The following is a 16,062-nucleotide window of genomic DNA, read 5'->3' on the forward strand; positions in this document are numbered from 1 at the left end:
CCCAGAATACTATGTGCTTCATTAACTGCTCTCTCCACCTGTCCTGCCACCTTCAATGATCTCTGCACAGATACACCCAGCTCCCTCTTCCTGTTGTAAACCTTTCTTTTATATCTTATTTTCCATATTCTTACGACCAAAATGAATCACTTCACATTTCTCCTGATTGAACTTCCTCTGCCGCCTAACTGCCCATTTCACCAACACATCTCCTCAAATCCAGCATTATTCTCCTCGCAGTCCACAACATTTTCAGAGTGTGTACCACCCCCGACGCTTTTATATTATTGCCCAAGGAGTAAATAGACACAGCCATTGGTTGAATTGGGAAGCAGGAAAAGGAAAAATTCAAATTGAAGTTCCCGTAACCAGAATTAAATAGCTGGGGAGGGGGGGGGTATTTGGGGGTTCAGCAGTAAGTCCAAAAATCATTGAAACCCCCCCCCCCCCCCACCTTGGTCTCTTTGTGCTGCAGCCACACGTTGAAGAGAATCTCGTACGAGGCGTAGATCTCACTGGAGAAGGCGTCTTTCCTGACAGTGGGGTCCGGGGCTTTATCCAGGTTGGCCAGGTACTCGAGGATACTCTCGCTGAAATGTCCCAGAGCTACAGCCGCAAGAACGACAAAGGAAAGGGGACAGATTAGCATGAATAACACCGAATAAAAATGCAGGAGGCTCATGGAGTTATTACAGCACAGGAGACAATCCGACCATCCCATGTTCCCCCTCAGCGGAGTAATCCATTAAGTCCCCCAACCCCCTTCGCCTCACCATCCCCCCCCCGCCCCCAGGCGGCCCTGTGTATTTACTTTGCTTAGCTGTCCATCAAATTCCCTTTAGAAATCTTTCATCATCTCTGCTTCCATCAACTGACTGCATCGGCAGCGACTTCCAGCTAGTTAATATCGCACAGGGTCAACGATTCAACCTTACTCTGAGCTCGGTCCTGCTCACACACAATGTCGCTCCACGCTGTCCCCATCAAACACTCCCAGGACAGGTACAGCACGGGGTTAGATACAGAGTAAAGCTCCCTCTACCCTGTCCCCATCAAACACTCCCAGGACAGGTACAGTACGGGGTTAGGTAGTAAAGCTCCCTCTACATTGTCCCCATTGAACACTACCAGGACAGGTACAGCACGGGGCTAGATACAGAGTAAAGCTCCCTCTACACTGTCCCCATCAAACACTCCCAGGACAGGTACAGCTCGGGGTTAGATACCGAGTAAAGCTCCCTCTACACTGTCCCCATCAAACACTCCCAGGACAGGTACAGCACGGGGTTAGATACCGAGTAAAGCTCCCTATACACTGTCCCCATCAAACACTCCCAGGACAGGTACAGCACGGGGTTAGATACAGAGTAATAGTAATAATCTTTATTAGTGTCACAAGTAGGTTTACATTAACACTGCAATGAAGTTACTGTGAAAATCACCTAGTCGCCACATTCCTGCGCCTGTTCGGGTACACTGAGGAGAATTCAGAATGTCCAATCCACCTAACCTGCACGTCTTTGGACTGTGGGAGGAAACCGGAGCACCCGGAGGAAACCCACGCAGACACGGGGAGAACGTGCAGACTCCGCACAGACAGTGACCCAAGCCGGGAATCGAACCCGGGACCCTGGCGCTGTGAAGTAACAGCGCTAACCAGTGTGCTACCGTGCTGTTGTCAGATACAGAGTAGGTCTCCCTCTACACTGCTCCCATCATATTCGATAAATCTCTTACCAATGGTGAAGACAGATTTCATGGCGTCCTGCTTTGCCATTCCCAGCATCGGCAGCATTGTCCCCAAGATGGCGGTCAGGAAGGGTACCATGCCGTACACTGAGGAACAAACTCAGCAGTCAGTACAGCAGCGATGGTGCACAGGCAGCAGCAGAAAATTACAACAAAGTCTCAAAATAAACCAAACTAACTCGCCCAATTTTAAATGTGGTGATGGGAGAGAACTTGGCTTTTGTTTTAATTCGTTATGGGGTGTGGGCGTCGTTGGTTAGGCCAGCATTTGTTACCCATCCCTAATTGCCCTCGGTGAGGTGGTGGTGAGTTGCCTTCTTGAACCGCTGCAGTCCACGAGGTGTCGGTACACCCACCGTGCTGTTAGGAGGAAGTTCCAGGATTTTGACCCAGCGACAGTGAAGGAACGGCGATATATTTCCAAGTCAGGGAGGTGAGCGACTTGCAGGGGAACCTCCAGGTGGTGGGGTTCCCAGGTATCCGCTGCTCTTGCCCTTCTAGATGGTAGAGGTTATAAGTTTGGGAGGTGCTGTCGAAGGAACCTTGGTCAGTTACTGCAGTGCATCTTGTAGATTGTACACACGGTAATTAGGGATGGGTAAAAAAATGCCGGCCTAGCCAGCGAAGCCCACATCCCATAAAACTCAATTAACAAAACAAACAGATAGATTACTGGTTAGGCCTCAGCTGGAGTCGTAAGTCCAATTCCGGGCCTACAATTCAGGCTTTTTTGAGGGCAAGGGCGTTCAGTTAATGTGGTGACGGAGGAAGCTGGACTTGTTCTCCTTCAAGCAGAGAAGGTTAAAGCGAGGAGGGATTTAACAGAGTTTTTCAAAATCAAGAAGGGTTTTGACAGAGTAAAGGAAGAGAAAAGTTCTCTAGTGGCAGGCAAACACAGGTTGGCGAAGGATCCCACACGGAGAAGGTGGTGGTGAACCTGTTTGGATTTAGGCCGCAGGTCAACCATGATCTCATAGGCCCTGCAAAATGGCCACAAAACTAGAGAGAGAGATCAGCTAGGAAACCGAATAGCACCGTCAGCCTCACCGTTTGCTGTGGAGAGGTTGGCCAGTGTGCGAACCACAAAGAAATGGGGTAGAATCCCCGGCTGGAACTTCTGCAGAATCTCCTCCATCACCTCGTTGATGAACCTGCATCCCAAAGCCACGAGCAGGTTACTGGCAGCTTCCTGCCAGTCAGGGAGCACCTCCTGGAGCAGAAAAAACACCGCACAGGTCAAACATTCTGTCCAGACGCACCCGCCATTCTGTCCAGCACTCCCTCAGTACTGACCCTCTGACAGTGCAGCACTCCCTCAGTACTGACCCTCTGACAGTGCGGCACTCCCTCAGTACTGACCCTCTGACAGTGCAGCCCTCCCTCAGTACTGACCCTCTGACAGTGCAGCATTCCCGGAGTACTGACCCTCTGACAGTGCAGCACTCCCTCAGTACTGACCCTCTGACAGTGCAGCACTCCCTCAGTACTGACCCTCTGACAGTGCAGCACTCCCTCAGTACTGGCCCTCTGACAGGGCAGCCCTCCCTCAGTACTGACCCTCTGACAGTGCAGCACTCCCTCAGTACTGACCCTCTGATAGGGCAGCCCTCCCTCAGTACTGACCCTCTGATAGGGCAGCACTCCCTCAGTACTGACCCTCTGATAGGGCAGCACTCCCTCAGTACTGGCCCTCTGACAGGGCAGCCCTCCCTCAGTACTGACCCTCTGACAGTGCAGCACTCCCTCAGTACTGACCCTCTGATAGGGCAGCACTCCCTCAGTACTGACCCCCTTGCTAGTGCAGCACTCCCTCAGTACTGGCCCTCAGACAGTGCAGCACTCCCTCAGTACTGACCCTCTGACAGGGCAGCGCTCCCTCAGTACTGACCCTCTGATAGGGCAACACTCCCTCAGTACTGACTCTCTGACAGTGCGGCACTCTCTCAGTACTGACCCCCTTGCTAGTGCAGCACTCCCTCAGTACTGACACTCTGACAGTGCAGCACTCCCTCAGTGCTGACCCCCTTGCTAGTGCAGCACTCCCTCAGTACTGACACTCTGACAGTGCAGCACTCCCTCAGTACTGACCCTCTGACAGTGCGGCACTCCCTCAGTACTGACCCTCTGACAGTGCAGCCCTCCCTCAGTACTGACCCTCTGACAGTGCAGCATTCCCGGAGTACTGACCCTCTGACAGTGCAGCATTCCCTCAGTACTGACCCTCTGATAGGGCAGCCCTCCCTCAGTACTGACCCTCTGATAGGGCAGCACTCCCTCAGTACTGACCCCCTTGCTAGTGCAGCACTCCCTCAGTACTGGCCCTCTGACAGTGCAGCACTTCCTCAGTACTGACCCTCTGACAGGGCAGCGCTCCCTCAGTATTGATCCTCTGATAGGGCAGCACTCCCTCAGTACTGACCCTCTGACAGTGCAGCGCTCCCTCAGTACTGACCCTCTGATAGGGCAGCACTCCCTCAGTACTGACCCCCTTGCTAGTGCAGCACTCCCTCAGTACTGGCCCTCAGACAGTGCAGCACTCCCTCAGTACTGACCCTCTGACAGGGCAGCGCTCCCTCAGTACTGACCCTCTGATAGGGCAGCACTCCCTCAGTACTGACTCTCTGACAGTGCGGCACTCTCTCAGTACTGACCCCCTTGCTAGTGCAGCACTCCCTCAGTACTGGCCCTCTGACAGTGCAGCACTCCCTCAGTACTGGCCCTCTGACAGTGCAGCACTCCCTCAGTACTGACCCTCTGTCAGTGCAGCACCCCCTCAGTACTGATCCTCTGACAGTGCGGCACTCCCTCAGTACTGACCCTCTGACAGTGCAGCACTCCCTCAGTACTGACCCTCTGACAGTGCGGCACTCCCTCAGTACTGACCCTCTGACAGTGCAGCACTCCCTCAGTACTGACCCTCTGACAGTGCAGCACTCCCTCAGTACTGACCCTCTGACAGTGCGGCACTCCCTCAGTACTGACCCTCTGTCAGTGCAGCACTCCCTCAGTACTGACCCTCTGACAGTGCAGCACTCCCTCAGTACTGACCCTCTGTCAGTGCAGCACTCCCTCAGTGCCGCACTTGTCGGTCTGGTGTGGTGAAGTTTCTGGAGCAGGACCTGAACCCCCAATGTTCAGATTTCAAGGCCACAGTTTCTGGTCAGTTAACGGGTCTCTCGTGTGGAACGTCATCGTGGGCAGGGGCGAAACAGTTTGTTTTAAAACGGAGGAGAATAATCAGGTGCCCTGTCAGAGGCTCACAACCCCCTGCTGACTATGATGACCCCCACCACTGAGCAGCCAGTCACACAGGCAGAACACAGCACAGAGAAATATCAGTGTTCCTGTGCCAGGGAGGGACTGGTCAAGTTGGGAAAATTACCTTCGATCTGGTCATCTCTTCCGAAGCTAAGGAGATGACCATCCTGGCCAGGGATTGGTCCAGCTGGCTGATGGTTTCCTTGACGATGGCCTCCATGCTGTGGAGTATGATGATGCGATGAACATGGACCAGCTGGAGAAAGAGAGAGATTTTGACGGAGGAATTGAATATCACAATGAGAGGGAAGATAAGGAGAAACCGCTGCCCCAATGGCTGTTTAGCACAGGGCTAAATCGCTGGCTTTGAAAGCAGACGAAGGCAGGCCAGCAGCACGGTTCAATTCCCGTAACAGCCTCCACGAACAGGCGCCGGAATGTGGCGACTAGGGGCTTTTCACAGTAACTTCATTTGAAGCCTACTTGTGACAATAAGCGATTTTCATTTTTTTCATTTCAATGGTGGCCTTGGAAAGGTTCCAGAGGAGGTTCACAAGAACGATCCCTGGAATGAAGAGCTTGTCGTATGAGGAACGGTTGAGGACTCTGGGTCTGTACTCGGAGCTTAGAAGGATGAGGGGGGATCTTATTGAAACTTACAGGATACTGCGAGGCCTGGATAGAGTGGACTGTGGAGAGGATGTTTCCACTTGTAGGAAAAACTAGAACCAGAGGACACAATCTCAGGCTAAAGGGACGCTCCTTTAAAACAGAGATGAGGAGAAATTTCTTCAGCCAGAGGGTGGTGACTCTGTGGAACTCTTTGCCGCAAAAGGCTGTGGAGCCAAATCACGGAGTGTCTTTAAGACAGAGATAGATAGGTTCTTGATTAATAAGGGGATCAGGGGTTATGGGGAGAAGGCAGGAGAATGGGGATGAGAAAAATATCAGCCATGATTGAATGGCGGAGCAGACTAGATGGGCCGAGTGGTCTCATTCTGTTCCTGTCTCTTCTGGTCTTACGGACAGGTCGAGAATTGGAGGGCACCGGTTTTCAGCGATTGAGACAGGAAGAGAAACTGCAGCCAGTGGTTAGGATGTGGAGTGCGCGGCCTCGCTGTGGTAGAGGCCCATTCAATTGTGGTTCTTAAAAGAGAATCGCATTTAAAAAAAATTCTTCCAGAGATGTGGGCGTCGTTGGTACTTGGTGCCCATCAACTCAATAATAAATAATCTTCATTATTGTCACAAGTAGGCTTACATTAACGCTGCAATGAAGTTACTGTGAAAAGCTCCTAGTCACCACATTCCGGCGCCTGTTCGGGTACACAGAGGGAGAATGTCCAATTCACCTAACAAACACGTCTTTCGGGACTTGTGGGAGGAAACCGGAGCACCCGGAGGAAACCCACGCAGACACGGGGAGAACGTGCAGACTCCGCACAGACAGTGACCCAAGCCGGGAATCGAACCCGGCACCCTTCTGAGGCAGCAGTGCTAACCACCGCGCCGCCATTTCCTTCCCTAAAAGTGGCATTGGGTGAACCAGATGGGTTTTTACCACAATAAATTCATGGTCAGCATCACGGAGACCAGCCTCCAGATTTATTACTCAAATTTAAATTGCACCAGCTGCCATAGTGGGATTTGAACCCATCTCCCCAAAGTCTGGGCATCTGGGTTACCAGTCCGCCATCGGCCGTCCCCCCCCCCACCCCCCCCCCCCGCCCCCCGCTCCCCACGTGCAGGGTTACAGGGAAAAGGTGGCAGAATGGGATGAGCCGAGTTGGGCTTGCAGAGGGCCAACACGGGCATCGAGTGGCCTCCTCGTGCGCCATAACCGTCCCACAAATCGAACACAGGACCGCCCACAGCTAGGCCCAAAATCAGTCAGATTTTTGGGGCAGCATAGTGGTTAGCACTGCTGCCTCACGGCACCGAGGTCCCAGGTTCGATCCCGGCTCTGCGTCACTGTCCGTTTGGAGTTTTCACATCCCCCCCCACCCCGAGTTTGTGTGAGTTTTGCCCCCACAACCCAAAGATGTGCAGGGCAGATGGATTGGCCACGCTAAATTGGCCCTTAATTGAAAAAAATGAATTGGGTACTCTAAATTTATATATTTTTTTCAAATCAGTCAGATTTCCCCGAGGTTACAGGCTGGGCCTGGAGGTCAATGTATCGAACAGGAAGCTGGTTTGAGGCCACAGGGCGGTATCTGACAGAGCAGGCCTCAGGCCCTGCGGCCTACCTTACTGTGCTTGCTGAGGTAAGAGTGACAGGCAAGGAGCACCAGCCGAGGGTGACGGTAGCCCAGTTCCCGGAGAGCCTGCGACACTTCCTGCCGGACGCACTCATCCTTATCAAATGCTGCGTCGATCAGTGCGACAGAAAAAGCTGCGGAGGGAAGCACAGAGCACTCATTAACCCAGCCAAAAACCTCCCTCGTCACTTCAATGTCCATTTAAATCACACTCTCAAACCTCGCTGCACTGGAGTGACTCTCTGACCAACCCTGACACCGTGTCGCACGTGGAGAGATTAAGGGAGGTGACCAAGGCCCGCTCAACGAGGGAGGGGGAATCGTAAAGGAGGAAAGCGAGAAGTGAGGCAGGAGGGGTTTAAGGGAGGGATTTCTGGGGTTTTGGGCACGGGCAGCCTGAAGGCATGTCTCTCCAACATTCCCCCCCCATTGAGGTTCAAGAGGCCATAGCTAGGGGAGGGGGGGGGGTTGTGGGCCTGCAGATCAGAGCGCCGAGGCCCACACAGGCACGGGGAGAATGTGCAAACTCCACACGGACAGAGACCCGGGGCCGGGATCAAACCCGGGTCCTCGGCGCCGTGAGGTAGCAGTGCTAACCACTGCACCACTGTGCTGTCCCTACTCTCACTAAGTTAATAAACCCCATCCACTCAGTTCCAGAAGCCCAAGAAAAGCTCCAGTCCCCCCTCACTCCATTTGTTCTGGTCCCCATACAGTTTCTCACTGACACTGGATGTCGCAAAGTTCCTCAGACCCAACTAACTTCCACTTTGAATTGTAGTCACTGCCGTGCACAGCAAGTTCCCACAAAAAGGTCAAAGAACCCTGGAAAGCAGGAGGCCATTCGGCCCTTCGAGCCTGCTCCGCCATTCATTATGATCATGGCTGACTATCCAACTCAATATCCTTCCTGCATCTCCCCTGTCCAGTCCTGTTACAATTTTATAGGTTTCTATGAGATCCCCCCTCATTCTTCTGAGCTCCAGCGAATACAATCCGAACCGATTCAATCTCTCCTCGTACGTCAGTCCCGCCATCCCAGGAATCAGTCTGGTAAACCTTCGCTGCACTCCCTCGAGAGCAAGAACATCCTTCCTCAGAGAAGGAGACCAAAACTGCACACAATACTCCAGGTGTGGTCTCACCAATGCCCTGTATAATTGCAGCAAGACATCCCTGCTCCTGTACTCCAATCCTCGCTCAATGAACACCAATACACTGACGAGATGGTCTGGTTTCCGTGGTGTTGCTCAGAACACCAGGGCGAGGCCTTGGCCTCTCTGCTCCCCGATCAAATTGAGCAGAAATGGCTCCCTCTCTCACTTCGCCTCTCTCAGAATCAGTCAACAGCAGTCACTCCTCCCTCGCCCTCTCAATAATTTCCATTGATATAGCGTCTTTAAGGCAGTAAGATCATCCAGTTTCACAGGAGCACTGCAACCCCAGAACAAAGACCCACAGACCACAATCAGTTAGAATAAACACCTCCTTCACGATCGTCCTCAATACCGGCGCCCCGCAGGGCTGCGTACTTAGCCCCCTACTCTACTCCCTGTACACACACGACTGCGTGGCAAAATTTGGTTCCAACTCCATCTACAAGTTTGCTGACGATACGACCATAGTGGGCCGGATCTCGAATAACGATGAGTCCGAATACAGGAGGGAAATAGAGAACCTAGTGGAGTGGTGTAGCGACAACAATCTCTCCCTCAATGCCAGGAAAACTAAAGAGCTGGTCATTGACTTGAGGAAGCAAAGTACTGTACACACCCCTGTCGGCATCAACGGGGCCGAGGTGGAGATGGTTAGCAGTTTCAAATTCCTAGGGGTGCACATCTCCAAAAATCTGTCCTGGTCCACCCACGTCGACGCCACCACCAAGAAAGCACAACAGCGCCTATACTTCCTCAGGAAACTAAGGAAATTCGGCATGTCCACATTGACTCTTACCAACTTTTACAGATGCACCATAGAAAGCATCCTATCGGGCTGCATCACAGCCTGGTATGGCAACTGCTCGGCCCAGGACCGCAAGAAACTTCAGAGAGTCGTGAACACAGCCTAGTCCATCACGCAAACCTGCCTCCCATCCATTGACTCCATCTACACCTCCCGCTGCCTGGGGAAAGCGGGCAGCATAATCAAAGACCCCTCCCACCCGGCTTACTCACTCTTCCAACTTCTTCCATCGGGCAGGAGATACAGAAGTCTGAGAACACGCACGAACAGACTCAAAAACAGCTTCTTCTCTGCTGTTACCAGACTCCTAAACGACCCTCTTATGGACTGACCTCATTAACACTACACCCTGTATGCTTCATCCGATGACGGTTCTTATGTAGTTACATTGTGTACCTTGTGTTGCCCTATTATGTATTTTCTTTTATTTCCTTTTCTTCCCCTGTACTTAATGATCTGTTGAACTGCTCGCAGAAAAATACTTTTCACTGAACCTCGGTACACGTGACAATAAACAAATCCAATCCAAATCCAAAGAGATTGGATGTAAGGCCCGTCTTAAAAGGAGGAACGGGAGGTACACAGTTTTGGGGAGGGATTTTCAGAGCTTAGGGCTGAGGCAGCTGAGGGCACGTCTGCCATTGGTGGGGCAATGGAATGGGGGAGGGTAAACATACACCGAGGGGCGGGTAACAGTGTAAACCCCCCTCGGTCTGGGCCATTAACACTCCAATGTAGAAAAGAAACATGACAATGTAAATATTTAAGAAGGAATTGTAACGTAAAGAGCGATATACGTGTAAGGTTATCAAAATTGAATGGAAAAAAAGTCAAGGGAATGTGTAACTCTGATGGAAATGTACAGTCAAGACAATTCGAAATGTTCTGTAATGTTCATGGTAGATTTTATGAATAAAGTATATTTTATGAAGAAAAAAAATGGAATGGGGGAGGGGGGTTTTGAGGCACCAGAATTAACCCTCGACACAACCCGCTGAACTCTCCGAGGAGAGAGAGAGAACAGCTTCCTCATCGACCTACACACCGAGTTAACAACACTCCCACAGAAACCTGCAGGCAAGTTCCTCCTGGGCAAGTCCATGCACAACAGTCCAGAGGGTAGGACCCGTCACTCATTCCTCAGCCTGTGCAATGTTACCAGACACAATCTGAAAAACCTTCATAGCTTCACCCCTCCCAATCTCTGTAACCTCCCCCAGCCACTACAACCTTCCCAATCTCTGTAACCTCCAGCCCCACAACCCTCCCTATCTCTGTAACCTCCTCCAGCCCCTACACCCCTCCCCAGCTCTGTAACCCCCAGCTACTACAACCCTCCCTATCTCTGTAACCTCCAGCCCCACAACCCTCCCTATCTCTGTAACCACCTCCAGCCCCTACACCCCTCCCCAGCTCTGTAACCCCCAGCTACTACACCCCTCCCCATCTCTGGAACCTCCCCCAGCCACTACAACCCTCTCAATCTCTGTAACCTCCAGCCCCACAACCCTCCCTATCTCTGTAACCACCTCCAGCCCCTACAACCCTCCCCAGCTCTGTAACCCCCAGCTACTACACCCCTCCCTATCTCTGTAACCTCCCCCAGCCACTACAACCCTCCCCATCTCTGTAACCTCCCCCAGCCACTAGAATCTTCCCAATCTCTGTAACCTCCAGCCCCACAACCCTCCCTATCTCTGTAACCTCCCCCAGCCCCTACACCCCTCCCCAGCTCTGTAACCCCCAGCTACTACACCCCTCCCAATCTCTGTAACCTCCCCCAGGCACTACAACCTTCCCAATCTCTGTAACCTCCAGCCCCACAACCCTCCCTATCTCTGTAACCACCTCCAGCCCCTACACCCCTCCCCAGCTCGGTAACCCCCAGCTACTACACCCCTCCCTATCTCTGTAACCTCCCCCAGGCACTACAACCTTCCCAATCTCTGTAACCTCCAGCCCCACAACCCTCCCTATCTCTGTAACCACCTCCAGCCCCTACACCCCTCCCTATCTCTGTAACCCCCAGCCATTACACCCCTCCCTATCTCTGTAACCTCCCCCAGCCACTACAACCTTCCCAATCTCTGTAACCTCCAGCCCCACAACCCTCCCTATCTCTGTAACCTCCAGCCCCACAACCCTCCCTATCTCTGTAACCACCTCCAGCCCCACAACCCTCCCTATCTCTGTAACCTCCAGCCCCACAACCCTCCCCATCTCTGTAACCACCTCCAGCCCCTACACCCCTCCCTATCTCTGTAACCTCCAGCCCCACAACCCTCCCCATCTCTATAACCACCTCCAGCCCCTACACCCCTCCCCAGCTCTGTAACCCCCAGCCACTACACCCCTCCCAATCTCTGTAACCTCCCCCAGCCACCACAACCTTCCCGATCTCTGTAACCTCCAGCCCCACAACCCTCCCTATCTCTGTAACCTCCTCCAGCCCCTACACTCCTCCCCAGCTCTGTAACCTCCAGCCCCACAACCCTCCCAATCTCTGTAACCTCCCCCAGCCACTACAACCTTCCCAATCTCTGTAAACTCCAGCCCCTACACTCCTCCCCAGCTCTGTAACCTCCAGCCCCACAACCCTCCCTATCTCTGTAACCACCTCCAGCCCCAGAACCCTCACAATCTCTGCAACCTCCAGCCCCTACACTCCTCCCCAGCTCTGTAACCCCCAGCCACTACAACCTTCCCAATCTCTGTAACCTCCCCCAGCCACTAGAATCTTCCCAATCTCTGTAACCTCCAGCTCCACAACTCTCCCTATCGCTGTAACCTCCAGCCCCTACACCCCTCCCCAGCTCTGTAACCACCCCCAGCCACTACAACCCTCCCTATCTCTGTAACCTCCCCCAGCCACTACAACCCTCCCTATCTCTGTAACCACCCCCAGCCACTACAACTCTCCCTATCTCTGTAACCACCTCCAGCCCCACAACCCTCCCTATCTCTGTAACCACCCCCAGCCACTACAACCCTCCCTATCTCTGTAACCTCCCCCAGCCACTACAACCCTCCCTATCTCTGTAACCTCCCCCAGCCACTACAACCTTCCCTATCTCTGTAACCTCCAGCCCCACAACCCTCCCTATCTCTGTAACCTCCAGCCCCACAACCCTCCCTATCTCTGTAACCTCCAGCCCCACAACCCTCCCCATCTCTGTAACCACCTCCAGCCCCTACAACCTTCCCAATCTCTGTAACCTCCAGCCCCTACACTCCTCCCCAGCTCTGTAACCTCCAGCCCCACAACCCTCCCTATCTCTGTAACCACCTCCAGCCCCACAACCCTCACAATCTCTGTAACCTCCAGCCCCTACACTCCTCCCCAGCCACTACAACCTTCCCAATCTCTGTAACCTCCCCCAGCCACTAGAATCTTCCCAATCTCTGTAACCTCCAGCTCCACAACTCTCCCTATCGCTGTAACCTCCAGCCCCTACACCCCTCCCCAGCTCTGTAACCACCCCCAGCCACTACAACCTTCCCTATCTCTGTAACCTCCCCCAGCCACTACAACCCTCCCTATCTCTGTAACCTCCCCCAGCCACTACAACCCTCCCTATCTCTATAACCACCCCCAGCCACTACAACCCTCCCTATCTCTGTAACCACCTCCAGCCCCACAACCCTCCCTATCTCTGTAACCTCCCCCAGCCACTACAACCCTCCCTATCTCTGTAACCACCCCCAGCCACTACAACCCTCCCTATCTCTGTAACCACCTCCAGCCCCACAACCCTCCCTATCTCTGTAACCTCCTCCAGCCCCTACAACCCTCCCTTTCTCTAACCTCCTCCAGCCCCTACAACCCTCCCTATCTCTGTAACCACCCCCAGCCACTACAACCCTCCCTATCTCTGTAACCTCCCCCAGCCCCTACACCCCTCCCTATCTCTGTAACCACCTCCAGCCCCACAACCCTCACAATCTCTGTAACCTCCAGCCCCTACACTCCTCCCCAGCCACTACAACCTTCCCAATCTCTGTAACCTCCCCCAGGCACTAGAATCTTCCCAATCTCTGTAACCTCCAGCTCCACAACTCTCCCTATCGCTGTAACCTCCAGCCCCTACACCCCTCCCCAGCTCTGTAACCACCCCCAGCCACTACAACCTTCCCTATCTCTGTAACCTCCCCCAGCCACTACAACCCTCCCTATCTCTGTAACCTCCCCCAGCCACTACAACCCTCCCTATCTCTATAACCACCCCCAGCCACTACAACCCTCCCTATCTCTGTAACCACCTCCAGCCCCACAACCCTCCCTATCTCTGTAACCTCCCCCAGCCACTACAACCCTCCCTATCTCTGTAACCACCCCCAGCCACTACAACCCTCCCTATCTCTGTAACCACCTCCAGCCCCGACAACCCTCCCTTTCTCTAACCTCCTCCAGCCCCGACAACCCTCCCTATCTCTGTAACCACCCCCAGCCACTACAACCCTCCCTATCTCTGTAACCTCCCCCAGCCCCTACACCCCTCCCCATCTCTGTAACCTCCCCCAGCCACTACAACCCTCCCCATCTCTGTAACCTCCAGCCCCACAACCTTCCCTATCTCTGTAACCTCCCCCAGACACTACAACACTCCCTATCTGAAACCTCCCCCAGCCACTACACCCCTCCCCATCTGTAACCTCCAGCCCCTACACCCCTCGCTATCTCTGTAACCTCCTCCAGCCCCACAACCCCTCCCTATCTCGGTCACCTTCACCGGCCCCACAACCCCTCCCTATCTCAGTAACCTCCTCCATCCCCTACACCCCTCCCTATCTCTGTAACCTCCTCCAGCCCCACAACCCCTCCCTATCTCTGTAACCTCCTCCAGCCCCACAAACCCCCCACCTGTAACCTCCTCCAGCCCCACAACCCCTCCCTATCTCTGTAACCTCCTCCAGCCCCACAACCCCTCCCTATCTCTGTAACCTCCTCCAGCCCCACAATCCACCCTATCTCTGTAACCTCCTCCAGCCCCACAACCCCTCCCCTATCTTGGTAACCTCCTCCATCCCCTACACCCCTCGCTATCTCTGTAACCTCCTCCAGCCCCACAATCCCTCCCTATCTCAGACACCTTATTTTCCCTTAAAGTTCCGCGAGATAGTCAAGGAACGGTTGCCACCGCCTGGAGAACCCCTGAGCCGATCCTCTCAGCGCAAATTTCATTCGTTCCAGTTTTATGAACCGTGCCATGTCGTTTATCCAGGTCTCCACGCTGGGGGGTTTCGCTTCCTTCCACACGAGTAAGATCCTTTGCCGGGCTATCAGGGACGCAAAGGCCAGAATATTAGCCTCTTTCGTCTCCTGCACTCCCGGCTGTTCCGCTACCCCAAATATAGCTAACCCCCAACCTGGCTTGACCCGGACCTTCACCACCTTTGAGATCACCTTTGCCACGCCCCTCCAGTACTCATCCAGTGCCGGACCCGACCAGAACATGTGTGTGTGGTTGGGTGGGAGGGGTCTTTGATTATGCTGTCCGTTTTCCCCAGGCAGCGGGAGGTGTAGACTGAGTCCATGGATGGGAGGCGGGTTTGTGTGATGGACTGGGCGGTGTTCACTGGGCGGTGTTCACAACTCTCTCATTTCTTACGGACTTGGGACAAACAGTTTGCTTTGTTTGGCCCCTTGTTCATCACTGTAACCAATCACTGTTTGTCGATGTACCATTTGTCAATGTTCTCTGTTGATTATTCTTGTGTCTACTATGTACGTACTGTGTACGTTCCCTCGGCCACAGAAAAATACTTTTCACTGTACTTCGGTACATGTGACAATAAATCAAATCAGTTGCCATACCAGGCTGTGATGCAGCCGGATAGAATGCTTTCTATGGTGCATCTGTAAAAGTTGGTAAGAGTCAATGTGGACATGCCGAATTTCCTTAGTTTCCTGAGGAAGTATAGGCGCTGTTGTGCTTTCTTGGTGGTAGCGTCGACATGGGTGGACCAGGACAGATTTTTGGAGATGTGCACTCCTAGGAATCTGAAACTGCTAACCATCTCCACCTCGGCCCCGTTGATGCTGACAGGGGTGTGTTCAGTACTTTGCTTCCTGAAGTCAATTACCAGCTCTTTAGTTTTGGTGTCACTGAGGGAGAGATTGTTGTCGCTGCACCACTCCACGAGGTTCTATCTCCCTCCTGTATTCGGACTCATAGTTATTCGAGATCCGGCCCACTATGGGTCGTATCGTCAGCAAACCTGTAGATGGAGTTGGAACCAAATTTTGCACGCAGTCGTATGTGTACAGGGAGTAGAGTAGGGGGCTAAGTACGCAGCCTTGCGGGCCCCGGTATTGAGGACTATCGTGGAGGAGGTGTTGTTGTTTATCCTTGCTGATTGTGGTCTGTGGGTCAGGAAGTCGAGGATCCAGTTGCAGAGGAAGGAGCCAAGACCTAGGTTTTGGAGCTTTTATATGAGCTTGGCTGGGATTATGGTGCTGAAGGCAGAGCTGAAGTCAATAATAGGAGTCTGGTGTAGGAGTCCTTGTTGTCGAGATGCTCCAGGGATGAGTGCAGGGCCAGGGAAATGGCGTCTGCTGTGGACCGGTTGTGTCGGTTTGCGAATTGCAGTGGACCAAAGCATTCTGGGAGTATGGAGAATCACTGTGTGAATCTGCCTCCACAACACTGTCAGACTGTACATTCCAGGCCCTATCCACTCGCTGTGTGGCCCTGCCTCCACAACACTGTCAGACTGTACATTCCAGGCCCTAACCACTCGCTGTGTGACCCTGCCTCCACCACACTCTCAGACAGTGCATTCCAGACCCTAACCACTCGCTGTGTGAATCTGCCTCCACAACACTGTCAGA

At 53.3% G+C, this 16,062-nt stretch overlaps 1 protein-coding gene across 1 annotated transcript in view; it reads right to left on the minus strand.

Moving 5' to 3' along the window:
• Positions 1-454: 454 nt before the first annotated feature.
• LOC140406176 (maestro heat-like repeat-containing protein family member 1) overlaps positions 455-16,062 on the minus strand; it is a gene marked incomplete at its 3' end in the record, with an annotated part of 30,163 nt that continues 14,555 nt past the window's right edge. The window contains exons 2-6 of the mRNA XM_072494317.1: positions 7,257-7,402; positions 5,132-5,263; positions 2,797-2,959; positions 1,738-1,836; positions 455-606 (exon numbers count right to left, since the gene is read on the minus strand). Of these exons, the coding sequence (XP_072350418.1) occupies positions 455-606; positions 1,738-1,836; positions 2,797-2,959; positions 5,132-5,263; positions 7,257-7,402 (692 nt within the window). The remainder of the gene's footprint in view (positions 607-1,737; positions 1,837-2,796; positions 2,960-5,131; positions 5,264-7,256; positions 7,403-16,062) is intronic.

Source organism: Scyliorhinus torazame, unplaced genomic scaffold (genome assembly GCF_047496885.1).
Source record: "Scyliorhinus torazame isolate Kashiwa2021f unplaced genomic scaffold, sScyTor2.1 scaffold_336, whole genome shotgun sequence".
In the NCBI taxonomy this organism is placed as follows: Eukaryota; Metazoa; Chordata; class Chondrichthyes; order Carcharhiniformes; family Scyliorhinidae; genus Scyliorhinus; species Scyliorhinus torazame.